This window comes from Alligator mississippiensis, chromosome 12 (genome assembly GCF_030867095.1).
Source record: "Alligator mississippiensis isolate rAllMis1 chromosome 12, rAllMis1, whole genome shotgun sequence".
Lineage (NCBI taxonomy): Eukaryota > Metazoa > Chordata > Crocodylia > Alligatoridae > Alligator > Alligator mississippiensis.
This window is the reverse complement of record NC_081835.1, coordinates 24,787,677-24,815,504: the sequence shown is the minus strand read 5'-3', so window position 1 is coordinate 24,815,504 and position 27,828 is coordinate 24,787,677. Positions and strand designations below refer to the sequence as shown.

General features: G+C 43.0%; 1 protein-coding gene across 1 annotated transcript in view; it reads left to right on the top strand.

Annotated features, from left to right (window-relative positions):
- Positions 1-27,828, top strand: part of CACNA1D (calcium voltage-gated channel subunit alpha1 D) — a 444,991-nt gene that overhangs the window by 184,206 nt on the left and 232,957 nt on the right. Inside the window, exons 4-7 of the mRNA XM_059716031.1 lie at positions 5,327-5,466; positions 8,967-9,109; positions 10,753-10,905; positions 11,894-12,090. Coding sequence (XP_059572014.1) covers positions 5,327-5,466; positions 8,967-9,109; positions 10,753-10,905; positions 11,894-12,090 — 633 coding nt within the window. The remainder of the gene's footprint in view (positions 1-5,326; positions 5,467-8,966; positions 9,110-10,752; positions 10,906-11,893; positions 12,091-27,828) is intronic.

The following is a 27,828-nucleotide window of genomic DNA, read 5'->3' as shown; positions in this document are numbered from 1 at the left end:
TGAATTAATATTGGAACAGGTGGAGAAGAGAGCTACTTCTATGCACTTTCTTACAACACAATCTCTCCTGTACAGGGTATAGCCATCTATAGCTGTGGTCCAGTCACAGGTGGAGTCCCACCAGGTCTCCGTTATTCCTGTGAGATCGTAGTCGTTTCTGTTTAGCAGAAAGACCGGCTCCTCCTTTTTGTTGCCTTGGCTCCTGGCATTTGTATATAGGCAAGTAAGCCTGCCATTGGAGGCCCTAGGCTTCCCTGCCCTCCTAGAAGACCCCATCTTCTAGGGTGAGGTAGGACTGTGTTCCTTTATACAGCCTGACCTACTGACTTGATGGCTGATGCTTGGTGAGCTTGCACCACTGATTATCTGCCCATCCCCTGGCAAACTTAATTTAAAGCCCAGTCAAGCAGGTAAGTCATTCCAGCTGAGAAGAGCGTCTTCCCCATGCGAGTGAGGTGGAGGCTGTCCCTTCCCAATAACTTGCTGCCACTCTCTTTGAAGTGCAGGCTGCGGTCATAGAATCCGAAGCCTTCACAATGGCACCAGCACCACAGTCTTCTGTTTACTTATTGAATTCTTCTCACCTTCCTATGCCCATGACCTGTAACTGGAAGGATCGAGGAGAAAACCACCTGTGCCCCAGACCTTCTGAGCCCTGCTCCCAGAGTCCTGTCTGGGACTCCAGGATTCATGACCCGGCTGGGATTGCTCCACATGAATAAGGAGCATGGAGTAATGGTTGGAGGGCTGGATAAGTTTCAGGATCCTCTCAGCTACATCCTGGATACGGGTCCCTGGGAGGCAGCAGACCTCATGGTACAAAGACACGCTCAAGGTCGCCCTCAAGCATGGAGGCATTGACACCAGTGGCTGGGAGGAGCAAGCTGCTGACTGTTTGGCATGGCACCACCTTGTCCACCAAAGCATGTGCCACTTTGAGGCCCAACGACTCAATACTGAGGCAGAACGGCAGCGGCAGAGGAAGGAGAAGGGGACCAACCTGGGGCTGCGAATCCCACTCCCCTGTGCAACAACACGCTCTCATTGCCAAAGAATGTGTGCATCCAGAATTGGTCTCTTCAGTCACCTGAAGGATGTCATCCTTGACTTTGAGGGACCGCCAATGGGGGTTCTGGGGGTCCCAGGGCTCACAGGGGTGCAACAGGCTTGCATCTGTGTTTCTCACTCCATAGCCAGGCCCAAACTGCAGCTTCTGCCATTGGCGGGCCCTTTTTAAACTCTGTGCATGTGCAGAAGGGGCCGCTGCTGGTGTTGCACTGCTCTCGGGGGCTGGGGGACCCTGCCCCACCAGAGAAGGGAACAGGTGAGTACCCCCTCTTCCCTTGTCTCATGGGCTGGGCGGCACCGGTTGTGTAGCTCCCTGGGGGGGCTGGGCCAAATAGGAGCTGGGGGTGGGGGCATGACCCTCCTCAGCTCCTCTCTACTGCCCTGCAGCTGACTAGCTTCCACCCACTGCAGGCCCCACTTACCTCCCAGCTGCGCTCGGGGTAAAGGTTGGGGTCTGCCATGGTCCTGCTGGTGGTTTTGGGGGTCGTGGAGCTCATGGAGGTGCAATGGGATTCTGCCCATGCATCTCACTCTGGAGCCCAGCTCAAACTGGAGGGAGTGGTGGGGCCCCTCTGCCAATCAACGGTGGCGGGGTGGGGGTGGGTCATGCAGGGGCATGCTTGATGACCCAGGAAATCTTTGGAAGTGCTATGTCTTCTCTTCCTATCCCCAAAAAATGCTATTCAAATTGTCACAGACAAAACTTCCCATCTCTTATTGTTTAAACTTCTCTCTTAATACTCTGGCAACTATGTATGTTGCCTGTAGCAAATGCCAACCATAATATATTTTGCCTTCTTTATGTTGTCTTACACCATTTATCTTTTTGTGTTCAAGTCAGAGTCTTGCTTATCAATAGTGAGATGGAAATAGCTGTTCTTGTAGACTGTATAAACATTGAGGCTTGCCTTTATTTTCAACATTTCTATAGAGTATTTCTCAGGAGTACTCATAACCTATAACACTGAGTCTTTGGACCTTCCTACATGTCACCTTCTATGCAAAACCATTCAGAGTCTTTCTATAGTACTACTTCTTCCTCAGTGCCCTGTAAGGCCTTTGTTGCACATTAATTTTAGGTAGCTTCTGGAGCTTTTAACCGCTGGATTATCCATACATTAACACCTGAAACTAGTTTTAAGCACACTTTAGGGCAGCTTAAAGTTATTTCATTCCAGGGCAGGATTCTCTCCAATCTGTGTTACCCATCTTATGTTCCATTAATGTGTGGCCTCCCCACAGAGGAATCACCCAAGTTGTAGTCCTCCAGCATCCCAGATGCGGTGTCTCTTCCCCTCCTCCTGTTTTGTGTGGACAAAGCCCTTTCCCCCAAACTACTGCCCAGAAGGGGAAGGGGGTTCTGGCACCAAGCCAATACACCCTCCCACCCTCAGGGGTGTGACCTTCCTGTCTCCAGGGGTGCAACCCTGTGCAAACAGTCTGCAGAGTACATGTCAGCTAGCGAGGTTGCAGGGTATGGATGGGTCCAGTAGTGGGCTGTAGGGAGCATGAGGGGAAACGAGGTAGGAGGCTAGATTGGGTCACCATGAGCTAGGTCTTCCTTCCCAAGGCAGAGAGAGTAGCTCCCCGAAAAGCATCTTCCTTCACTGCTCCCACCTTCCACTCACCCCAGGAAGCATGACCAGCACTCCCAAAGCCCAATCCCAAATTAAAACATGAGACTGGGTACATCTACATGAGACACCTGACTGCAGTTGACTAATTAGCTCTGCAGTAAAGCATCACCATCTACGTGTGTGCCTCTGTTAGGTCAGCGTGAACTAATTAACTCCACTGTACTATCCTAAGTACTATCTTAAGGCAGAGTTATTTACTCTGCCGTAATGCACATGTAGGTGGTGACTGGGGTTGGCAGGGTCACAAGGCTGCTACAGTGTGGGGGCTGCGTGCTGACTAGCTCCACACTGGAGTACCCAGCCAGCCCCACTACAGTATGCTGAGCTTGGGGGGAGCAGCTCTGGACTGGCAGGCTGACCCCTAGGGCCCCCTGCCAGCCAGGGCTGCACCACCCCGGCTCAATGTGCAGCAGTCCTGGGTGCATGTGTAAAAGGTGCCTCCAGGAGAAATAAGCTCTGCACAAACTGTGCCAGAGTTTATTGCCTTGTGCTAGAGTTCATTGCCCGTGTGCTCAGCGGTGAACCCAGAAGTGGACCGGACCTACTTCCGGTCCACTTCTGGGTCTGTTGGGGAGCGTGCTGGGGGCCTGCCCCCGCATCCTCCCAGCTTGGCGATTGGCTGCCCCCCCAGACCCAGGAGGCACCAGTCACCAAGCCAAAGGGCTTATGGGGTGGGGGACCCTGTGTGCTCCCCAGTGGACCCAGAAGTGGACCAGAAATACTTCTGCTCCACTTCTGGGTTTGCTGCCAAGCGCACTGGGGAGCCCCCTCTGCTTCTGTGGGATGCTCCATCCACCCCACCATCTCAGCATTCATGAGCCACCTGGCACCTTGAGGTATGTAGAAAAAACATTTAAAGCTGTGCTATGTTGGATTACTCTCCAAATCTTTCCGAATCTTTCCAAATCAATTTGGAGGGTTCTGATTCTATTTGGAGAGATTAAAGGGTCTCCTGATTCGATTCAGATTCAGAGATTTAGCCACTGAATTGGGCTGAATCTCTGATGAATTGAATCAGGAACTGAAGCTTCGCATAGCCTTGGTTTTTAGGCTTAAGATGTGTGTGACTGCTCCAAATTTGAGGAAGCACTAACACTGATCAACATTTGAACAGCTCAAAGTGCAAAGTATAACAAGGCCCTAATTTTCTTCAGACACTTTCTCCCCAGTAGGCACACTAACATAAAGGCAGTGCAAGATGCAAAAGCACTCTTTAAGTAAAGTTCCATTGTGTACCTGAAGCATCTACCAGCAGAGGAAGCGCTGATGCTGCAGAAGCTGGAGCCATCCTGCCAGAGCTCCTGTGTCCAGTGCCTTTAAGAAGTGGGAGGAAAACCCCCCTTCTCATTCTGCTGGGAGGAGGAATAATCCCTATTTTCCTGACAGATCAACTTCAGGAGAACAATTCAAGGACATCTCAGAAAATTCCTTAGTAAATCCAGCCTCAGGCACTTTTTCCACTAGATGGGCAATCCAATCCCCCTGAATGAAGATGACCTCCTTTTGCATGTCCTTTCCAGGTCTGTCTTCTGGCTGTAAATTGCTTGAGCAAGGGCTATCTTTTCATTTTTGTGCATGCCGAGTAAATAAATAGCTAATAGTCTTTAATACATTAATATATGACAGTAGAGGCTTATGATACTTATCCTTTCAGAATTAAACTGCTTGGTAGTGTTGTATAAGATTATAATGAACTGTCTCCAGTGAGTTCCTTATTCAGTATAAAAATGTGAATCATTCTCTGCAGGTCTTGTATTCTTGGCTCTCCTATTTGTGTGGGAACTGACAAGTAAACAAAAAGCTTATTCAACTTCGTGAAGTAGGGATTTCAGAACATGGAGAGAACAAATGTTGTTGTTGATCCATTTTGATAAACCACTATCTTACAGTGTACTCAAGCCCAAATACACTAATATTTGATTTATGTGGGAAAGAGGAAGCGACAAATATAAAAAATGCCCAATTAACAATGATAAAATGACAATAATTCAGGTGATAGCTCTAATTGTATTTTAAATGTAAGCTTTAATAATGGTAATAAATTAGACACGCTTAAAAATGCATTGAGACGCATTCTAAGTTGGTGTAAATGTGCTGAGGAGACAAAAAGAAATTGTAAAAGGTATCAAATTAAACTTGGGCAGAATCTACCTTAATATACACCATGTAGCTTCTTAGCATGCAGGTGACCACACTGTTTTAACATTAGTAGACTGGTGTAACTAGACCTTGCAGATCCTAATTGAGTTTAGATTAATCAAGTGGAACTAAGTTATTTCTCTTTAAACAGCATTGCAAGGGCCCAGTCCTGCAAAATATCTTTAACTCTATGCATGCATTTAGTCTTATTGGAATCAGTGAAGGTTTGCAGGGTTGTACCCTAAATTTGGTCCTTTGACTTTAAAATTTAATTATTATCAGTTCATTCAACAGGCTAAATACTATGTCAACTGCCACAGAAGGGCTTTTTAGATTCAAAGAGAGACATTCTCTTGAGTCAGTGTCTTTTCTTAATACTGATCAATAGAATTATCCAGTCATTTGAATTAAAGTTTAATTAAAGACTAACCTCTTAAATTACTTTGTCTTTTGTTCTGATATTTTTTCCTTTTTTTACACAGGAAAAAGTAGAATATGCCTTCCTGATAATTTTTACAATTGAAACATTTTTGAAGATTATAGCATATGGATTATTATTACACCCCAACGCATACGTTAGAAATGGATGGAATTTACTGGATTTTGTAATAGTAATAGTAGGGTAAGTTTATACTTTGCAAAAACAACATTCTAAAAACATTGTCCTGTAAATATAGTGTCTTTATAGAAAGATCCATGAATGACTTGTTTTGAGGGAACTGAAGGACTATGTTTGCTAACATTTACTCACGCAGAACTAATGGATCAACTCTACTAGAGGGAGGGGTCAAGCCCTGAAAGAATTTCAGTTCAGAATGGAGGAACTGTGAGCTGCATTGTGCAATTCTAGGGGTCTGGGATGGGAGCATGTCCTGTACTGCCTCAAGTACAGTGACTCCCCTTCTGTTCAGCCCCTACATGAAGAACAGGGGTGTGGGGAGACTCCCTTTGTGTAAGAACCATGTACCATTTGCCTTTTCATGTAAGCAGTTTTAATATTCTCATTGTTGGTATTGATTTTCTTTGTGTTAATGTGCTGACTTGGAAGATCTTGCCTCCAGGCATCACTGGTGTTAATCTTAAAGTGTATATTCTGCTTTCTTCTAAGTATGCAAATGTTGTGATCAGACTGAAACAAGGGAATTTTTTAATACTGAAGATCCTATTTAAGTCCATAGAAATCTATGTAGAATATGAGTGAAAGTATTTGCAGTTTCTCTTCAGATGTTTTCTCTTCAGATTATATTTAGAAAATCAACATTACTGAAAAGATTGCCATTGTGCTGCTTTGCTGGTATTCAGCCAGGTTCTGGCCTGTGGATAAAATAGGAGAAAAGCAAGCTCTTATGTAAAATGGCTTTGTGCTAAATTGGTGCAGACAGAAGTGCAGCTCCCAGCTGTAACTCAGAAGGATTTTTGCAAAGCGCTCTGAGTTACAACCTTACTCCAGACCAAACAGAAGTTCACTGTTGGTTCCAGGGGAAGGGGAATGGGCTGGGAGTCTGCAGCCAGGTTCCTATACCAACTGCCAGGGCTCTCTGCCAGTGCTCACTGTTTTCAGAATGGGAGGAGGGTAAGGCAGCAAAGGGAGCTCATTCTTGGGGCTCCCCAGCTGGTGCTGAAGGGTGGGGTGGGTGAATTGGAGCCCTCCCCCCACATCAGTGGGGCTGAACACCCCCCAGACTAAACTCCTTATGCTCCCTTTCCCCCCTCCCATTCTGCAAACAGGGACAGGCTGGGAGCTCTGCAGACACAAGTTACAAAAGACACTACATTTTGTAACATCTTTATCTGATACCTCATGCAATGAGGGGGTCAGATTTTCACTTAATCAGTGGTGAAAATCACTGAGACTGGATAGTTGAACTGTATCCCACGCCATACTTAAAATCTCATCCTAAGACCTAAAATATAAGCCCCTGAACCTAACCAGAAGGGAAGGATTATTATATGAGGTGCAGTTATTGTAGTTGTATGTCTAACCTACTGTAACAGGGCAAAGGAAGGTGCTGCATAACGTGGGTCCATCACTCATAGAGGATGAAGCACGCTCTTCATGCTTACTTTAAGATCATCAATGACAGAACATAAACAAGTAAGCAAGCATGGGGCCAGTTACATAATTAATTTGTGCCCTGAAGTCAAAAGCCCAGTGAATAATTGATTTTGGTATTTGACCCTCTGTGGAGACGGAATCACCTCTGGATCTGATTCTCTTGGAGTTGATTCATTATAGAACTTCATTAGACATTTTAATATCTTCAAAGGAACTGCTACAGGCATCCAACATTAGATATGTTAAATGAAATGCTCTTACTGTCAGCAGAAATTTCAGTGGCACCAAAGACAAAATCATCACTGTTCCAAAATATGTTTCAATAGGAAAAGAAATGCAGGTGCATATACAAAAGGAAATTTTCTAACATAAATAAGCAGTGTTTTTTTAAAATCCCATATGGCTTTGGTACAGTGCACAGAATAATAAATGTCCTGTTTTTAATGAAATCAGGGGCCTGCCAGTTTTATATAGCTTAGTCAGTGGTTTGGCAGGGTTGATATATATTGACATAGTTGTAGGCCTTGCTCTGCACTTCTTATTCTTCCCTGACTTAGTCAACTACCATTGAACTCAATCAGAGGATGGATCACTTAAGAGTAATCCATTTCCTTATTCACTTCTTTCTTTTCTTGAGCAAAACTTACCATTGGCTTTAACAACAACTTTGAGAGAAAAGGACCAGATCAGGTCCTGAGTACAGAGATTTGCACAGTACCTTATTATCCCTTTGGACCTCTAATTTTGCCAATTATTCCTGTGGTGAGTGACTGGAAGCTGCATCCTCCATAAATGTCCTGGGTTTGATTGAGCAATTTTAGGTCTGTGCTTAATTTTAAGAAAATGAGTAGTTCCTTGAAGCCAACAAGACTGCTCAGTTACTTCAAATTAGTCCTGTGTTTAATTATGCTGATGAACCAGAGCCTACAGAATTACATGCTTGCATTCTTTCATTTACTAAAAGGTTTTACATTCCCTGGGACAGGCCACACCCCCTCTTTGTGGTTAGGATCTACACTGGTGAGAAGGTGGAACAGACTGGGAATGGGAAAGGGTGGCCTAAGCTGGGTTTTTGTAGGAGTAGAGGGAATACCTAAGGGCATTTTTACACATGCTCTGGGGGTGGGGGGGGAGGGGTGCTTTACTTAGAGTGGCTCCAAGAGCTGCTATAATTAAAACGCCACAGCATCTCATGTATCAGTATCCCTACACTTAAAAATGGCAGGGGTACTTGAACTAAAGCTCATTCAATGAGCTTTATTTCAAGCACCCCCACCACCATTTTTAATGTGGGGAAGCTGATACACCAGATGCAGGGGGCTGCTGGAGTGTGTTAATTACCACGCTTCAGCAGACTCGATTAATCAAGTCTGCTCCAACATACTGTAATTATAGTGTGTCGGAGCAGCCTCGCTGCACATGTATAGGCATCCCCTGTGACCTTCACCACTGTCAGCTTGAAGTGTTATTGGTACTGGAAAACCTCCTTTTCCATCACTGTTTTAGTGAAAGAGCAACCAGTTTGTGCAGCTAAGAAATGCAGTACAATACGTGACTCATCTGGGAGTATTTTTACCCTCAGAGTTTATTATGAGTAAGAAACAAATAGTTTGGACTTTATGAAAAGCCTGATACTACTGATTGTTTTCCCTGTGTTTAGAATACTGGACCATAGTGTCGCTGGAGTTCGTATATTGCACAAAATATAAAAATGACAGTTCCTTGTAATTATCTATTTAACGTTCTACAGAGACTAATTCTGCAGACCTCACAGCTGAAATGTTTGAACAAAAATCAGTGATAAAGTGGCTTCATTTGTTTAAAAATAGCAATGACTGTATCCTAACAGAATATTAATTTAGTGGATACTGTGTGATCATCTCTCTGAAGGGATTAGAAGCTCTTGCACTTCATAACTATCACTGACATGTTTTAATACATATATTCACTTCATTTCAACAGCTGAACAGTTTTTCAGAATTATCCATAATTCCAGCAATTTCCTAATTTTTCTGATTACATGGCAAATTGGTGGTAATGACCTTTCTTTTCTTTTTATTTGCTAGATTATTTAGTGTAATTTTGGAACAATTAACCAAAGAAGCAGAAGGAGGTAGCCACTCAGGTGGCAAACCAGGTGGCTTTGATGTGAAAGCCCTAAGAGCCTTTCGTGTATTGCGACCTCTCCGGCTCGTATCAGGAGTGCCCAGTAAGCCCTTTTTTGTGTAATTCTGTTGGAGAATAAAATATCTGTTTTACTGTATTATTTTTTCAGTTTATTTAACCTTCTTGCTCTAGAGAAAAGAATAAATGTGACAGGCTAAAGTTGATTTCTGTTATCTGGTTATGCAGATAAAGTGTGCTTCAAGATGTATAATATCCTATTTCAAGTTCAGTAAGGGATTGTGAAATCATTCAGTGTATGATCTTCTTACACAATTCACTAAGCAGACAGGGGAACATATTTCATTTTTAGAAGTTTAATATAAATTAAATTACATGTTAAAATGCAAATGAACTAGAAAATAAAGTTACATTATTGAAAGCAAAATCCCAGGGAACTTAAATGTAGATAGCTCAAATGTAGTTTATATGCAGGTAAATGTATGTCACAGCTCATAAGCACTTTCATTTTTTTCTGACCCTCATGCAGATGAATGACTTCTCTTGATGTTAATATGGCTCACTGATGCTTATCCCAAAGGGAATATAAGAAGGATTTCCAAAATTAGAAAACTCAAAAAATAGAGCAATATTATTTAAAGAAAGCAATTGATCTTTCTAATAATCCTATTACCTTTTCATTCATTTCTAATTATAGAAGATATTTGGGTGGAATGATGTGTTTCTGACTCATGGCTCAGGTTCTCGTATTTGATTCAGCGGAAACATTAAAATGTCATGTTTATTACATCATAATCTGTTGCATGGAAGTGATTGTGTTAATACAGATTTAGCAAAATAACTTAAGTGGGGAATCAAGCGGCATGGGGATAAATGCCATAACAGAGACAGCCTTTGTTTTAATACCATGGAGCCCTATTCTGCTCTTATTGATGGACTAGATGAGCTCCTGAGATCCCTTCCAACCCTAATTTTCTATGATAAAATATGACTGATATTAACTCCATTAATTTGGGACTTACTATCTATCAGAGCAGAATTTGGCCAAAATACATTTAGGGAAAAATGGCAAGAACAATAAGGAAAAAGTGAAAAAAAAAATACATGAAGGACAAATGACTGAGTTCAAATGTTTTCATTCTTTAAAGCTTTCCTTAGTACAAAAATCAGCTTAAAGGATATTTACCAGACAGGTGCAGTGCTCTCCAACAGTGCTATTACCTTTCCGAACCAAGTGCCAGTTCTACAACAAGCTCTGTATAGTTGGACCATTGGGCACATCTGAAACACTTCTTGCAAAATCAGGTTCTAAGCACAGGATTTTTAAGCTGCTTCTGGTAATATAGTGCCTAGCTCCCACCTTGAATGTACTACATTTAAAAAGCATGAATTCTTACTGCTGCCTCAAGCATTGCTTCCTATGACATTAGCCTCGCTAAATACAAGCAATGTCCGGTGAGGTTTGTAATTAAATGTTAAAATTTTCTAAAGCAGCCCTAGGTTTGGACTTCTAAATCAGAGCAGCTTCAGAAATCTTCCTCTGAGCTGATGTAGCAAGGTTTATGCTCTGGAGAGGAAACTCTAGGTTCAACACATCTTAAATTTACAGCCCTTGATTTCTCAGTTATAAATGTCTAATAACATATAACTGCAGGTTTCATAAGCAGAAAAGCTAAAACAATGGAAAGCCTGATTCAGTATCTGTGTATTCTTTTTTTTTTCTTTTAGGTTTACAAGTTGTCTTGAACTCCATTATAAAAGCCATGGTCCCTCTGCTCCATATTGCCCTTTTGGTATTATTTGTAATCATAATTTATGCTATCATAGGATTGGAACTTTTTATTGGAAAAATGCACAAATCATGTTTTCTTATTGGTACAGGTAAGTCATAAAAGGTATTAAATAACATAAGGACCTAATTCCAGTCCCTTTTAAGTCAGTAGGTCTTCTGTGGATAGCCTATATGCTAACACTGTTCTAAATCTTAGTCTCCCAAGTGATTCATGATTTTTGAACAAATATATTGAGTTTTAAAAAGCTGACTAGAGACTGAAGCTGTAATACTTGCTTTGAACTGAACTTGGTTAGCAGAAAATGTAGCCAAAGGGACAACACAGTGATGTAGTGACAGCCCACAGTGGGAAGCTCAGTAATTGGGTTCTGAATCCCAAGCTACTAAAGAAGATAGTTATAGGGAAGACTTATCCTCCTGTGGCAGATCCTGCTGTCTCTCTGTTTCAGCAATTTGGGCAGTCTAATTATAGGAGCCGCACTAATGTGAGTAATAGAGAAATCAAATCTTCCCCCATTCAGATGTAGTTTAAGTGATGCAATAAAAGCATTTGATATGGGAGGGCTTAGGAGGAATGAAAGAGCGCCACGAGTGAGAAATTCTGTTAAGTGATTGGAATAACATTTCCATCAGCCAAATATGAAATGGACCAGACTCAATGCAGGGACTATTCCAGGCCTGTTGAGAAGAAGGGAAGAGAGAAATTTGGGATGGGAGGAAGTTCAACGAAAGAAAGCTAATGTTAGAGTGTGAATGCCAGTCCAGCAAGATACCTCACATTACCACAAGCTGTCCATTTGTGTTTTTTCCATCTTGTATTACCTGAACTTTTTGTTCATTTAGTTTTGACAGTGTCTATCCTTGCACAATGGGGACTTGGACCTGAGAGATGCCAAGGGCCTGCACCTTCTGTACAGTCCCCTTCTCACTTCCTCTAGGCACCAAGGCCAGAATACATTATCTCTTCAAGTGATGTTGTCACTAGTCCACCAACATTAATTCATCTCTTCATTAGGCAAATAATTTGACAATGATTTTGAGAATTCAGAGTTCTGAATTGGTTTTGTCAATTTTCAGATATATTAGTTGAAGAAGATCCAGCACCTTGTGCGTTCTCAGGGAATGGACGTCAGTGTTCAGTGAATGGCACTGAATGTAAAGGCAGCTGGGTTGGACCAAATGGAGGCATAACCAACTTTGATAACTTTGCCTTTGCAATGTTAACTGTGTTCCAGTGTATAACCATGGAAGGATGGACTGACGTGTTATACTGGGTAAGTAGTCTGATAGATACAGAAATCTCTGAACCTTGCTTCCTCTTAAACAAGATTCACTATCCAGATGGGAAACAAATTATGTTTAATGATACTGTGAACAAGAAGTCTTGGTGAGTTTTGCTGCAAAGGAGCACAGCTGCACTCTTCTTCCAGTTACAGCTCACTGGAATTCCTCAGGCTAAAAAGTCCTTTCAGAAACAAATTTATTCATTGCTGATTTCTTAAGCTTATTTTATTTAGATAAATTTAATATTACATTTATGTCCCTTGGACTAGCATTCTTTATACAAGCCTATATTTTTTAAGGATTATCTGATTTGTTTTTAGAGTTCTGATTTGCCTTTTCACAGTATTATCATAAATTAGACCTATGCAAGCTCTCATCTGTCTTCATTGCCTTGGGGACTACAGACGATTTGTTAAATATTCCAAAACTTAACTACTAAGGTTCACGGGAGTTGAAAAACCCAACTATATCCCAAGAGAAACCACAGAAAGATATTTCAGAGGCTACCCTCACTGCACTAGGATCTAGTTGTGCAAACCCATACTGTGTTATTGAGCATAACATTTTTTCAAATTGCAGTAGCTCCAAGTGAGATCAGGGCTCTATTTACCTTATGCTCATGAATATTAAAAGGAAAAGTCTTTGTCCCAGAGTTCTTAGAAGTTGGACAAAGTGTGGGAGACAGGAGTGATTTCCATCCTCATGTTATAAATGAGGAACTGCAACATAAAGAAGTAAAGGTTCGTATTTTAAAAAGTGTCATGGTACCTAAATATGCCACTTAAATATAGCGCACTGATGCCTAACTCCAGTTGTGATCAATGAAAAGTAGGCATCTCTCTGTACCCTAAAGGTGCCAAACTCCTGTTACTGTCAATGAGAATACCTACCTGTCTCCTTAATATTTTTAAAAAGCTGGTCATATGTGATTTGTCCAATATCACTCAGGAAGTCTATGGAGAGTCAGCAGGTGAACTCAGATGTCCTAAGATTAAGTGGGTTAATTCATAGGTCCTTAATGTCAATGGGACTATTCCATAATGCTTTCTGTACTCAGCAATAAGTCTTTGCAGAATTAGGACCTTATGAACTAGAAGATAAAAAGAGGATCTAGGAGGAAGTAAGAAAATGGCTAATTTAAGAAATGATTGTCAAGAAGTTGTTAAAATTGGGGAAATAGCTAAAGATGTTTCTTACTAGAACTATATGGAGGATCTGTCCCCTGCAGCATCTCCGCCCTACCCTCACAATTAGTTTGGATTGCCTCATTTCTGAGTGTGGTCAGGTGGGATTATTTGTTAATATCAAATCTTGTGTAATGTATTGGATACAGTTAAAGAGCTGGTATTATCCCATTGAGTGAACAGTCATGTAGCCTATGGTCATTTGCTGCAAATCAAAATGAAGCCTACTGTAGATAAAAATGAAATACAGCTTAAGCATGTGTAAACTCTGGAGGTTATCTAATGTGATACTGGGGTGCTTAATTGCATGGAGACATTTTTAAAGTGATATCACAAATTACAAAATAATTAAAATGGCAAACCAACAATCTGTAAGATTGCAAGATAAAAACTTGGCAAAACAGTGGACTCTGCCTACCAAAAAAAGAACTGTTAGACTTTCAAAAGTGAGCCAAATTCTCCATTACCAGCACACCCGAAATGCAGGCACAGATCCAGAATGGAGTGTCACTCAGATAAGGTGTCTTTTTCCCTTTGTATAATTTGATGCAGTGGATTCAAAAAGAACATGCTCGCTCTCTCTCTCTTTCTCTCTCTGTCTGTCTGTCTTTGGGTATGGCTACTTTGCATATTGTTTAACAAATGCAGCATAATGTAAAGCAGTGGTTTTCAACATTTTTAGACTCAGGGTACGCTTTATAAGACTCAAGGGACCACTCAGAAACTGCCACCTTTTCACTTTTACTCATTTTTTTTTTACTATAAATAGAAAAATAATAGACAAAGAACTCAAAAAGACCACGGTAGGTCAGAATGAATTTGTCATTATGGATTCCTATTTGAAATCTTTGAGCACAGCCACATGTGTAGTCACATGCACTTCCAGCAGCTCAAGTAGCAGCAGCACAAATTTGTGCTGGAGATTTGTGCCTCAGCACACAGGCCTGAACATGCACTTTGGTGTGGGGCAAATTGTGCCACTTGGGGCAAACTGATCCTGCTCAGCTACTCCCAGATCTTCAACCAGGGGCAGCTTGAGGCTGGGGCTGGCACCTGTGCTGGCCCCAGCAGTATAAAAAGCTGCCCTAGTGAGTAGCTCAGGGCTACTTGCCCTCAGGAGCTTCTGAGGCTCAGCCAGATGGTATCTGGGGACGCTAACCCCTTGTGCCAGCTGGACTGCTGAAGCAGCCCTAACCTGAAGTGGGCCTTGCCCCCTCTACCCACTGTAGCAGTCTGCCTGGCGGGGGCTGCTGCCTGGCTGTGACCTGAGGCCCCATGCCTGTCAGACCCAGACAGGGACCACACAGCCACCTGGGCTATGGTATGGGCATTACAGCAGAGCCACCTGCACCTCTGGGCCAGCTACCGATGGACCGTGGCTGCACAGTTGGCTTCTGAATGCCACTGCTGTCATGTCTTCTGGTGCCCCAGCTCTGCCATCTGGGCAGCTATTGCCTGGAAGATGTGCTCATTGTGACAGCCCACTTTGAGCTGTCTATGCATGTTCTCCTGGCCCCTGATGACCAGGAGGTCAGCCACCTCATCTGCCATCCATCTGGCTCATGGCGCTGGCCGTGGGCAGGCTTCTCTGCCTGGGTCCTGCCACTTGCCTCACCAGCAGGGATCCTGTTTAAAAACTGCAAATTCTGTGATAATCTCCCCCATATTTTCTCATTAAAGTACCCCAAATCCTCATTCTTCCATGATTAAAATTAAATGCCACTATATATATATATATAGAGAGAGAGAGAGAGAGAGAGAGAGAGATCAGTTGTGCAATGTTTTATAGCAACTTGGAAGCCTACCAGTGCCTCTGTCATCATAATAAAATACATTCTAAATATCTATACATTTTGACGTGCTTTTTTTTTTTAATCATTGAAAAAACAGAGCTGCCCCTGCCCACTTCACTCACCAGGACATGGGGACAGCTGCAGTTGGACCCACAGCTGCTTTGTGGTACTGAGCAACACTGATACGCCAGTTCCTTGCCCTTGCCCATGCCCTTGCCCCTCACTCCCAACTCATAGCCCTGCCAGTACCCCTCATGCCTGATCCAGAGCCCCTGCCTGCCCCCACTTGCTTTCTCCTGGCAGCAGCTTCATCCCAGCACCAGGACATGGGTCTAGCTGCAGCTGTTCCACCTGCTGTGCTGCTTTGTGGCTTTGAGCAGTGCCAGTCCTGGAGAGGCTTGAGCTGGTGGGGGTGGTTGTGGGTGGGTGTAGGGGTGGGTTTGTGGGTGGGTAAGTGGGTGGGGGTGGGAGGTTTGTTGGGGTGGTTTGTGGCTGTGGGGTTTGTGGGTAGGTATATGGGGGGTTGTGGGGTGGGGTTTGTGGGGAGACGGGGGGTTGTGGGTGGGGGTGTGAGGCTTGTGGGGGTCATGGGGTTTGTGGGGGGACTGTGGGGATGGGGGGACTGTGTGGGAGGGTTGGGCCCCCTGATCACCCCCTCCATGGTGCACAGCCACCCCCCACAGCAGCAGCAGCCAGCAATGGACCCTTGTTGCGCTCATGGCCCTCTGCAGAAAGAGCCCCTGGGCAGCAGGTAGTGGCACCAGAGACCTGGGGGCTACACACAGTGCACAGAGCCGGTGTGGCCCACAGGCACACACCTTCAAGCAGGACTGGGCCAGCTCCTGCTGCCACCTGGGGCTCCTGGCACTGCACATGGGAGCCGCGTGCCATCGGGCTGGGCATGTGGCAGGCACATGGATTCAGGAGCTGGACTGGCTTGATGGCATGCAACTACTGCTTCCAGTGCCAGGAGCCCTTGGTGATGGAGCTGGCCTGGTGCTGCCCAAAGGCAAATGCTAGCGGGCCAGACTGGCTCCATGAGCCATGTGTAGCCCCCAGGTCTTAGGCAGCACCATGCACTGCCAGGGGGTCTGCCTGCAGCAGGCCATGAGTACCCTGAGGGCCCACTGCTGGCTGCTGCAGTGGCGGGCTGTGTGCTTTGGGGGAAGGCGGCAGGGAACCTACCCATCCCACACAGTCCCCCTACCCACACATAGTCCCTACCACCCCCACTTCCCTGCTTACTGGGAACAGAACTTGGGTCCAAGCCACTACTGCCAGCCGTGCCCCGCCTATTTCCTCCATCACACTGAGGCAGTATGCTGAAGCAGCAGGGGCATGTGGCAGGCATAGAGACTCTCTGCCCAGGTGCTAGAGTGTCTCTTTGGAGGACCCAGCCTCCAGTTGCTTTCCAGGAGCGCGCCCTGTGCAGCTTTTTTCTGGCATGTTTTGTTTTGATACCGGGATGTCTATATTAGTGCATGGCATAGACAGCCCCCATCTCTGTTTTTTGCTCTCTCTCTCTCTCTCTCTCTCTCTCTCTCTTTCTTTTTCTCTCTCTATATGTACTTGTGGACCTCCAAAAACCAAATAGGCTTTTTAGCATGCCCCGAGAGTTGTCTGACTTCAGCCATTTTAAATCAAAATTAGGTATTAGATCTAAAATGAAGCATGCACTGAAAGGGTGCATCCCCATGAGCACACACTGGCAGTTTGTAGCACAGCAGACCTGTCTGTGGTGCTGTAAACCACATGCACCACACATGCAGGCATTCACCACGCTGCTAATTTGCAGTGTGGCGAGGTTTTTTGACCCCAGGAGATCTTGGTGTCAAAAAAACCCATGCCAGAAAAAAGTAGGACGGTGCATGTGGCAGCAGTATGTACCACCTGAAACCAGAGCATGGCGAACCAGAGCCACGCTCAGGTTCTTGCCAGGCTCTGCGTGCCCAGATTGCTGCTTCTGGAGCCCCGGGAAGCCCCCAGGACCCCAGGTGAGGCTGCTGGGGTCAGCCCAGGTGCTGGGACCCACCCTCCCTTACCCCACCGAAAGTAACTTGCCTCATGCCAGATTGTGCATGCAGGGGTGTTCCCTGGGGACAACTATCAAAAAAAAGGTTTTTTTAGGGACACAGTTTTGTGAAAGTGGAGGATACTTGCAGCTACTTGTAGCTGTGAAATGATGTTGCCGGATATGCCAAATATTTGCTATGAATTTGCCCTGAAAACTCATTTATTTAACATTTAAACCACTGGTTTTGGGTCTTTATTTTCTATAAATCTGTCAATGGCCAACCTGGCATCTGTGGCCCATACAGAGGAATGTTACATTTTCCCCATTGATTACTGTTGGAGATTTATGTGCTATTAGCTAATTGATGGAAGACATTTAGTAGTGATGTGTAAACACCTTGTTCAATCAGAAGCATACTAGTTTTGAGAAGGATTGTTAACAGAACCCAGAGATCCCATTAACTCTGCATTTAAATTCCCAGTTATGTTTTGTGGGACTTTTTTTTTCATGTGAGAGGGTTCCTAATGGGGCCAAAACACCATCATTTCAGGTTTCTTTCTGATATCTCAGTAATTCAGGGAGTGAAATATAATGAGAACAATTCCCTTTAAATTTGGCTGTACTTGTATTTTCCTGAAGTATTTAAAAAGTTGTGGCAAAAATAAAAATATGAATATTAGTCTCTGTTCTGATTTCTAGTTCTTATTTGTTCACTATGTGAACAGTAAAACTATCTATGTAGGCTAATCTTGCCAGCACGTGTAAGATGAATCGGGAAATATGTCCAATATTTTGCATCATGTTGCGTAGAGTTCTGTTAGCAAGACTAACAGCTGAACATGACAGCTTCTAATAACACTCCCTACCACAGCTCATTATCACCTGGCTAACAGTAAACTCCCCAGCAAAATTATCCAAGATGAATAATGATCTTCTCATGTACAAATTTAGAATTGACTTAAGATCTGATCCTACGAGTCCTGAGCACCATTTGTTTCTCTTGACTCGCATGGTTTTCCAGATGCTCAGAGGCTTGCTTATGATTGCTTCTAATCAAGTTACTCTGTGCACCTTCAGTTGCGCATACATATGTAACCAGTGTGTTATGTGATATGTTTTTGGATGTAGACCACAGATGTAGTCTTCCTCTAAACCTAAGCTGTAGATTTAGGGCTAAATCCTATTTCACCTTCATACACATACGTGGCACTTACATATGTACATAATAATAATTTACAGCGCTTATACAGAGTTGGATTCTATTCCCAGTTGTGGCAGAATAGGATCACCTGTGCGCATCCCTGCCAGATGTGAAACAAAGGAAACCCTCCTATTTTAGGGTCAGGGCATTTATTTAGGGGACCTGGCTTCAAGGCTGTCCTCATCCAGATGGTTTTGAACCTGCATCCCATCAATGTGGTCTAATCACCACCTGTCCTTTTGAAGTTGCTGCACTGAATCTTGTATTATTATTCATTGGATAAACCATTATTAAGTGATTCTACTTAATACAGTCTGGAGATATTTTTCAAACAAAGGCTAGGTACAGACATTCAAAAATCCTGAGGTAGAATCAATTTAAGTTATACAGTTTTCTGTAAGTGGCATAGTGTAGGTCAGTAGTGAACAGAACACACATTTGCCCCTTTTTGGGGGAGGGGAGGAGGGCAAATCTTAGGTTGGATTCTGCCATTTTTAAACCAGTCTGTGTGCCAAAATTTCTGATCTGTTACGGGTATAGACCAGCTTCTGATCACTTATACCAGTAAAAGTGTAATGTCGGTACCTTGCCAAAAAGTTTTAACTTTGCTACCATTCTATTATATTAGGCATGTTTTACCGCTTGAATGTGCAGACACTCTTGTTTTAAGTGTATTTAACATGTCCTAAGTGTCCTCTTCACGAAAGCCCTTCGGAACAGTCAAACTAGTTGGAGTGATTGGCAGCATAGTGATGGGACTGGATTAGCCACTGATACGAATATAAATTTGCTGCCTATAGTTGCATACTATTGCACTACTCTTTCAAGTGCTAGCAGTACTCCAGCTTCAACCCACGGTTCCTGATAAACCAGCCAGCTCAAGTTTAAAACACCAGTTGACTTGACTTAAGAAATTTTTTGGACAGGAGTCAGGTTCAGTACGGCACTTAAATTATACCATGGGTTAATATTGCAGTGAAGATGAACCCTATATATAAGGAAAACCTGTCACCTGCATACATGCTTATTAGCAAATGATGACTTTTCAATAAGGATACTTGCATATAATCATATCAAGGATATTTGTTAGAGGTATAAAATTCATTCATGTAAGTGCTCATGTCATCTGAGATATATCTAACCCTCTTGCACCTAGTGGCGAAGCCCCCCTCAGTGGGCACAGTGCCACCTAACACATTTTAAAGCTATATCCTTTAATATCAATATTTCAATATTAGAAAGAATGTTCATCCATTCTTAATTGCTGATCTTTTAGCAAGATACAATCCATATATAATCTTCCCCTTAAGGGTACTGTGGATAATAACATCCATATTTTTATGGATGAAGATTACTCACAAATTTTTGTTTATAGTTTCCAGACAACATCAACAATTCTTTAGACTTACCCTTCTAATAGATAAAAAGCTTGATATTTTCATTAGCATGTTACAAGTATATGGATGATTTTCCTTCTTGAGCATAGAAAAAATTAATGAAATCATAAATGGTTTAACATAGAATGGAGATTTCGAAGAGTGGCTAGCAATTGATCAAACAAAAAAACAAACAAACAGAGACAAAAATTTTACAAGAAAGATTTCAGAGGGACTCACTAGAATAATAAAACAAACCAGCCTATTGATTACTCAGGATGTCAGTGAAGCAACTAGGAAACCAACCAAACAATCAGTTAATCACTTCACTTTATATAATGCTCTTAGTGAAAGAATACTAGAGGGCAGCCTTCGCAAAGCATAATAAAACAGCTTGGACAAGGCAAACATAAACAGCCAAACAAGTCAGTCTAGATTTTGATCATAAGTACAGCCAAACATTCTGCAAATCTAATGCACAAGAAAATTGCATAGATGAAGTACAAAGTATATGGTTAGATGACGCACAAAATGATGTAGCCAACAAATAGTGTGCAAAAGTGAGCCAGAAATTCAACTTGAGATGCAGGTGTTATCTTGGTGAAGATATAATGATGTTGTGAACAGTAATTGTGTAAGTTTGGTGGAATGATAAGCTAGAAACAAATGGAGAGCGCTCCAAGCTGGAGTAAGATATAGGAAGATATTATTAACTTCCTAACTATAGAAGGGAAGATGCATTAAGAACCCAAGCAAGCACTAGCCAACAACGAAGTGTAACTTACAGCCTCCAAGAAACTAAAATACATATGAAAATATTCAGCTTCTTTGGAATGACCATGAGTCATAAAGTGTGAAGGTTCCTCAGACAAGGTTCCTTGGGTGAATTTGATATCTTTTATTAGACCAACCCAAATGGTTGGAGAACAGTTATTAAGCAAGCTTTCGGGTTCAAAAACCCTTCGTCAGGCTAAGGAAGCTTCAGCAGTTGCTGTGTGCTCTTCCTGGATGGAATGAAAAGGTTCCTCAGACACTTCTAGAGATTTTTCAAGGAGCACTTTCTAGAATCATAGCGTTAAAAGCGACCTCGAGATCATCTAATCCAACCCCCTGCACAGACACAGGATGCCCTATTCCTAACTAGGGTGACCATATGTCCTGGATTAGCTGGGACAGTTCTGGATTTTGGAGGCCAGTCCCAGGAGGCTGGTGAGAATTAAAATAAGCATCCCAGAAATGTAGGAGCATGGGGCGCAGTCTGGTGGGGAGGTGGAGTGGTGCAGCATGCCAGGCAGAATTTTCTGGTATTAAAAAACAAACTTGAAAAAAAAGAGGTCCAAAGCACACCAAAGTGCTGTGTGCAGCCCAGGGCTACCTGCTCACCTATCTCCACATGTTGTAGAACCCCCACCCTGAGGCACCCTGTGCCTCAGCCAGCTGGGGAGCAGCACGTGGAGATGACGGAGCAGGCAGTTTAGGGGCTGCCTGCTTCCCTAAGTCTCCACACTGTGGAGCCACTGTGCTGAGGCACCCTGTGCCCCAGCCAGCCACTCTCTGGCTGACTGGGGCACAGAGTGCCTCAGCTTGGGCGGCTCTGCAGCATACAGAGACAGCCCTAGCTAGCCCCCCCTGCAGCACATGGAGCAGTGAGACAGTGTATTCTGCTGCAAATTTCATGAGCAGGGGCATGCACTGCAGCACAAAGTAGCAGCACAGATTTGTGCTACTATGTTGCTGCAAACGCATGCCCCTGCTAATGTGGACAGGGCCCTAGAGTCAGTGAATACCATTCCTGGGTCATCTGAGGAAGTCTATCAACTGAAGCAGAACTGTTCCTCCCCATAGGCATTGGTTGTGCTGATTGCACAGTGCTCTCAGCACTGGATGACTTATGTACCAAGAATTCCAGCATGGGATCTCCTGCTAAATATAATGGCAGGAATTTTAGATGCCAATATTAACATGCTTCATAGATGATGTTTAAGAAACAAAGATAGTATGCAGGGGTTTTAAACTTGAGTATTAATCAGTTGTATCCAATTGAATCTGAATCCAATAAAAAAAAATCTTTCAGATGTTGATGTGAGCTAATTAAAAGCTTTTTTTTGACAGAAGAGATCTGTATAAATATGATTATCAAACATAGACCTTCAAGCAGTCCTACCAAGCAGGATACTATAAATATTAAAAAGTCTAGAATAGTGCTCTGAGGGGTGTAAGTTGATGTAACTGTTTCAAATCAAGAGTGTAACACAAAGAACCAACTTGGAGAAAGATGATTTTAAACTACTTTACATGAGAATTCTTGTGAACTTTACATGAGTATCCCACGAACACATCCCAAAACCAAAGGTGATTTACTTTGACAGGATTTCTAGTATTTCAGGTTTATCTGACTGCTAACAGATGCTACTTCAGAAGCATGGAGTTACTCCCTTGTCAAATCATTGCAAATCCTCAAAAGAGCATGCTACTCCTCCCTAAGAACGATTTAATAAATTGGGTAGAAACTGAATTAGAAATAAGTCTGATTTCAGGAATCTGCTAAGAGCTCCTGCAAACTTGCTCCAAAATCTTTGTCATAAGAGACAAGCACTCCTAAAACAATTCCAGTTTCTTAGAATGCTGGTAGAAAACCTTTTCTGGCTGTGGGCTGGAATGACCTGTCTTGGATCAGAGGAATGGGCGTGTGGGCACTAGAACCCACCCATAGCTGGTGCTTCTCTGTGTAGAGGCATAGGGACAGTGCCCACAGCTAGCACTTCTCCTTGCTGTAGCACAGGGAAAGTGCCCATAGTTGAAGTCCCCTGCTGCTGAATGCCACCAAATCATCATATTGTGGGCCAGATGATTGCACATATTATTAAAGAAAGCTCTCACTTGTATGTGGCACCTTTGTACACACAGCTTCTCTGTGAATTGAAATATAAGTCACACCCTGTTTTGGATCCAAATAGCACAGGCCATTATATAATCTTTTAAATTTTGTTGTTCAGAAAATGATAAAAATATGCATTTGTTGTAAGCTTTTATACAGAATTAGCTGTCTTTAAAGCTCCCTTAAGAAATCATATTTAGGAGCATCTTTGTTATTATTACTTTAGATATTCTAGTACAGCCTAATTGACTCATTTTCATATTACCTGCTCATTCAGTTCACTAGTTATAAATACACATTACTAGTTATAAATACACAATTTTCTTGAGCTCACTGGTTTAGAAGACCAAAATCTTTTCATATAATTAACAAATTTAATGTACAAACTGAATGATGAGTCCCATATTACCATGCAAAAACCATAGAGAAAAATGTAGAACACTCATCACAGTGAGGGGGCACTCTAACTCCAGGCTTAGAGTTTCTCAGAAGCTGAGATAGGGCTCATTTTCTTGGTGTATGAGAAAGCCATGTGTAAGAGTCTATAAGAACTCTCATTATTGAGGTACAACTCTGCTCTGCCACTAAGGTAGGCTGCTGTCTGCAGGTTATTTGGGAAAGGGAGAATATTCATTCAACCCCCCTGCCCATTCTCTCTCCCTTCCCCGACACCCACCACAAGTTTAACATCTAAGCTCTCCTTGAAAAAATGTCCTTCTTTTATTTTCTTATACAAATAATAAGCTACTAGATACAATTAGATACATTAGATACAATAATGATGGGTATCATAGAAATTTCAACTGGATTAGCAAACAGTCATTTGCATCAGAATTTACTTTAAATCTATATACCAAAATGAATTTATAAAAAAGAAATTATAAAATAATATAAAAAGAATATGAAAAGAAAGATTTTAGGAACACATGCTATACATACACACATATATAATTTACATGCGTTATTACCATAAATAAACTGCTAACAATGGTTATAAATTACAAAAGTAAATAGACTATTTTGAGAAGTCTCAGCAGATTATTAATACTTGAGTTGTTATTTCTTGCAAGATAACATACTGGAAAGGGTCATCTTGGCATATAACAGCAATGTTATAGCACATTTTACATGTAAAACTTTGAGGATCACATTCAGAGTTACTTTCTATAATTATAAGGGACTCTAAGATAATATCTTAGACTTCTTCTACTCCCTCAGGGGTTACATTTCACCAAATTAACCTCCCTTAATCTTTCTTCCTTAGAGAGACTGTCTTGACCACTTTCTCATCAGTATGCCAGTTACAGCCTTACTTGATCAAATAGCAGTGAATTGAAATTCTCAAAAGAGTGATGGCCTCCAGGCTCAGATTTCTCCAATGTGCTTCTCAGCATGCTGCCCTTCCACTGTCTACAGTATAGTGAATGTGAGTTCAGTCAACCAGGAAAATGTGTGTTGTGGTTTTAAAGTCCAGAGTAAAACAAACATAAACCTGGGTGGTTTTACAGACTGGCCAGCTTTACTGTTGCTCTTGCGCTTGAAGAACAGCCCCTTTTAAGCCAGCTTTATGTTAACTCCACTTCAGCCTTGGGGATCCCAGAGCATAACCTTTGAAGCCAGTGGGCTTTTGAAAAGCTGTCTGGCATCCTCTAAAATGAATGGAGCTTGCCAGCCAGCTTTGAAGTCTGTGCTCTGGGGTTTGTGAATCTGCAGTGCAGACTTCAAAGCCTGCAAGATCAGCCAACCCAGCTTTACCAGTCCTGATCTCTGGGGGATTTCCAAGCCCGTCAAGGGATTGGGTTTGTAGCTCATTAGTATTTTTAAGGTGCTAACAAGGATGTTCAAGGCACTGATAAATGAATATATCAATGTAAATGCTAGTTAAATTTTTATACAAGTAAAAGGAGGAATATAACATTGAAAAGCATCAAACTGCCACACCAAAAAACCGTGTTTTGAAACATTATGGCAATGGTTTCCAATCTTGGGGTTGCAAACCTATTTGGGGTTGGAACAATAAAAAATGGGGCTGTGCACTCCTGGGGAGGGAGGCATGGGGGGGGCGCACATGCCCCCTAGATTTGCATGCAGGGCAGAGGCAGGGGAGTATGTGGACTACCCTCTGCAGGCTCGCAGCTCCCCACCCTGCTGCCCTCCTTCCTCTAGCTACCAGGAGCCCCATGCCAGCTGTGCTGCTATGGTGAGCCCCCCCTACCTGCCTGGCAGCAGTGGCAGCGGCAGCATGGAGTTGTACTCCCCGCTGCTGCCAGGTGGGCAGGGGGCACCTCATCACGGTGGCCAGCATGGAGCTCCTGGCAGCAGCACCAAGCCTCCCCACCCAGCTCTGCTGCTGAGGCCCCAGTGGGAGGGCAGCAGGGTGTGGAGCCCTGATCCCACAGCAGGCAGCCTGCATCCTTCACCCTGGCCGTGCTGCTCATGTGGGGATGGGGAGGGAGGGAAGGGGGAGCCGGGCTCTGCACTCCACTCTGGATGCAGTAGTTGCCACTTCCTATGGGCAGAAGTTGGGGTTCATAGATTTCATAGACATTAGGACTGGAAAGGAGCTCACAAGATCATTGTGTCCACCTCCCTGCTCAAGGGGCAGGAAGTCAGCTGGGGTCAAATGAGTCCAGCAAGATAAGCAGCCAAGTGTTTCTCAAAAATGTCCGGAGTAGGTGCTTGCACCACTTCTGGGGGGAGTCTGTTCCTGGCTCTGGGGATTTGGATGGTAAAGTTTTTTCCTTATGTCTAGCCTAAAAGAGTCTTCCAGCAGTTTGTGACCATTAGACCTAGACTTCCCGTGGGGTGCCCTGGTGAACAGACATTATCTCAGTTCCTGATGCACACCCCTTATATACTTATAGGCTGCCACAAAGTTACCCCTGAGCCTTCACTTCTCCAGGCTGAAGAGTCCCATGGCTCTCAGCCTCTCCTCATAAGACCTGTTCTCTTGACCTCTAATCATCAGGCTCTCCTCTGGACTCTCTCAAACTTCTAGGTTTGGGGGATTCCTCAGGGTGGGGGTGGGGTATGGAGCTGTGGGTCCTGGCCCTGGTCCTGGTAGCCCTGGCAGGGCCAGGGGGTTGTAAGTGGGAAGTGAGGGGTGCCTGGGGGGTGTGGGGAGCTGTGGATTAGTAGTGAAGAGCAATGCTGAGGAAATAGGGTCATAACTAGAGTCATGCTGAGGAAAAGTTTGTGAAGCACTGCATTATGAGAAAGAAGCCAAGATACAGGGACAGTCTATTAATTCTGCATTGCAGAGGCAAAAATGAGAGATGTGATGACAGTATTTTACAAATATCCCAGACCCTAGGCCCAGATTCACAAACAAGTTTCCAGAGGATCACAACTCTTCTCAGCAAACCTGTACCATGTTTTAAGCAAATTTGGCTCCGGGTCTGCATGCCAGTCTTGGCCCATATCACCAGCAGTTACCGTAGACTCAAAACTAAGATACTACAGTTACTCTCTTGCAGTTCTGTAAAGTTATTTAATGTGTTGGCCTATACTGGATTACTTTAATACTTGTATGTAATAACTTACTAAATATTAACTTTTAAATAAATTTGAATTTAGTACATGCTGAAAAGTGTTACCATATTGTTTACAAATGGTGCAACATTTTGAATGCTATACCTCATATAGTTGTGTATTTAGATGAGACTCCAGTGTTAGGGTTCTTCAGTAGGAAACAAGGACCTTATGTTTATAGGTGCTGAGCAAATGCAGCTCCCATTGACTTTAGTGCAAACTGTTGATACTGAGCATTAAAATGAAGTACTAAACAGTAGAAGATTATGCCTGCTGCTATAGGTTATTCAGCATGGTTGTAGGGAGAGGGAAAAAGCTTCTGAACCTCCTCTTGAAGCCTAATAAAGAACCTGTTTATAGTCTAATCCTCACCTTTTTATAGATTTGTATAATGGGGCAACTGCACAGAGGGGAGCATATTTTGTACCTCTGCAAAAAATGTAGCATTTGTTCCTTCCTTTTTTGAAATCCTGTATGAAGCACATTGTCCTCTAGAACCCCAGTGGAGATGTGCCTTACTGCCGTAATAGCATCCTTTGCTTTCTAATCTATTGTTTCCCTGCTGCTCTTGGGTATACCATGATCCAAGCTTAGACAATGAGATGTTTCCCATATACCAACCCACTTAATAGCAGTACTAGGTGAGGAGGGCTGTAATCAGAAAAGGGGTGTAATCTCTCTCTTAAATGCATTGTTGTACCTGTTGACTTCAAAGATAATTTCAAACTCATCTGCAAAGGAAATTGTCTTTTACCCACCAGTTTTATTTCTCTAAAATAGGATGTCTCTTGATTTAGGACTGTTTGCCAGGTCCCTTCATAAGGACTTTAGGTCTGTGCATTGGTATGTCCTTCATGAAAAGGACAGCAGGAATCATTCAACTTTAAGTTTTATAAATAAACTGTGTAAAAATGGAATACATACCCATGTGAATGGCAGGAAAATATCAGGGTGTAGCCAAAATGTGGCAACAATGTCCAAAAGAGTAATGGCTGACAAGCACTGATGTAAACAAAGATTATGCAGCCCTGTTCTGACAGATCTGTTATTAGCATGAGACAAAATTGACTGGTATGAAACAATGTTCCTTTTGTCCTTAATGTTCCCTGATCCAGTTTTGTCAGAAAATGAATCACAATGAGATCTCCCTGAGCTGAGATGGGGAAAAAAGAAGAGTGAGCAACAGGCACTTACAAAGCCCCTATATAATCCATATGAAAAAGATTAGATTAAGATTTGCCTACCTCGGAAGAATTCTCAACCAAAATGGAAAAATGTTGCAAATCTATTTTTTACAGCTTTGTAAAGATCTGTGTGGTGACCCACTTGGTGGCTTTACAATCCATTATGGCAGCATACAAGGCTTTTTGGCTAGGGACAGAAATTATACATGAACTAGTATAAGTGATTGGAAACTGGTTCAAATGTGTAACACAACAGAAGTTCAGTGCACATAAACCATTTTCAAAATGGTCAAAACTAGTTTAAGATAAACGTGGATGAATATAGTATCAGACTTAACTGATTTAGATTAAATTGATTTATTGAACTTCTGTCCCAGATCTCCTACAGTTTCAAGTTAACTTACAGTCCCCCAGCATCCCAGGATGCTTTGCAATTTCCCCACAAAACTCCCATTGCAGAGTGGGCAGGCTAGCCTTGGCCCAAGCTATCTGCTCCAGTCGAGCAGAGAGGCATGCTCTAGTGTCCCCCAGCTTCTGGCCTGGGCCACTGCAGGCATGTGGCTGCAT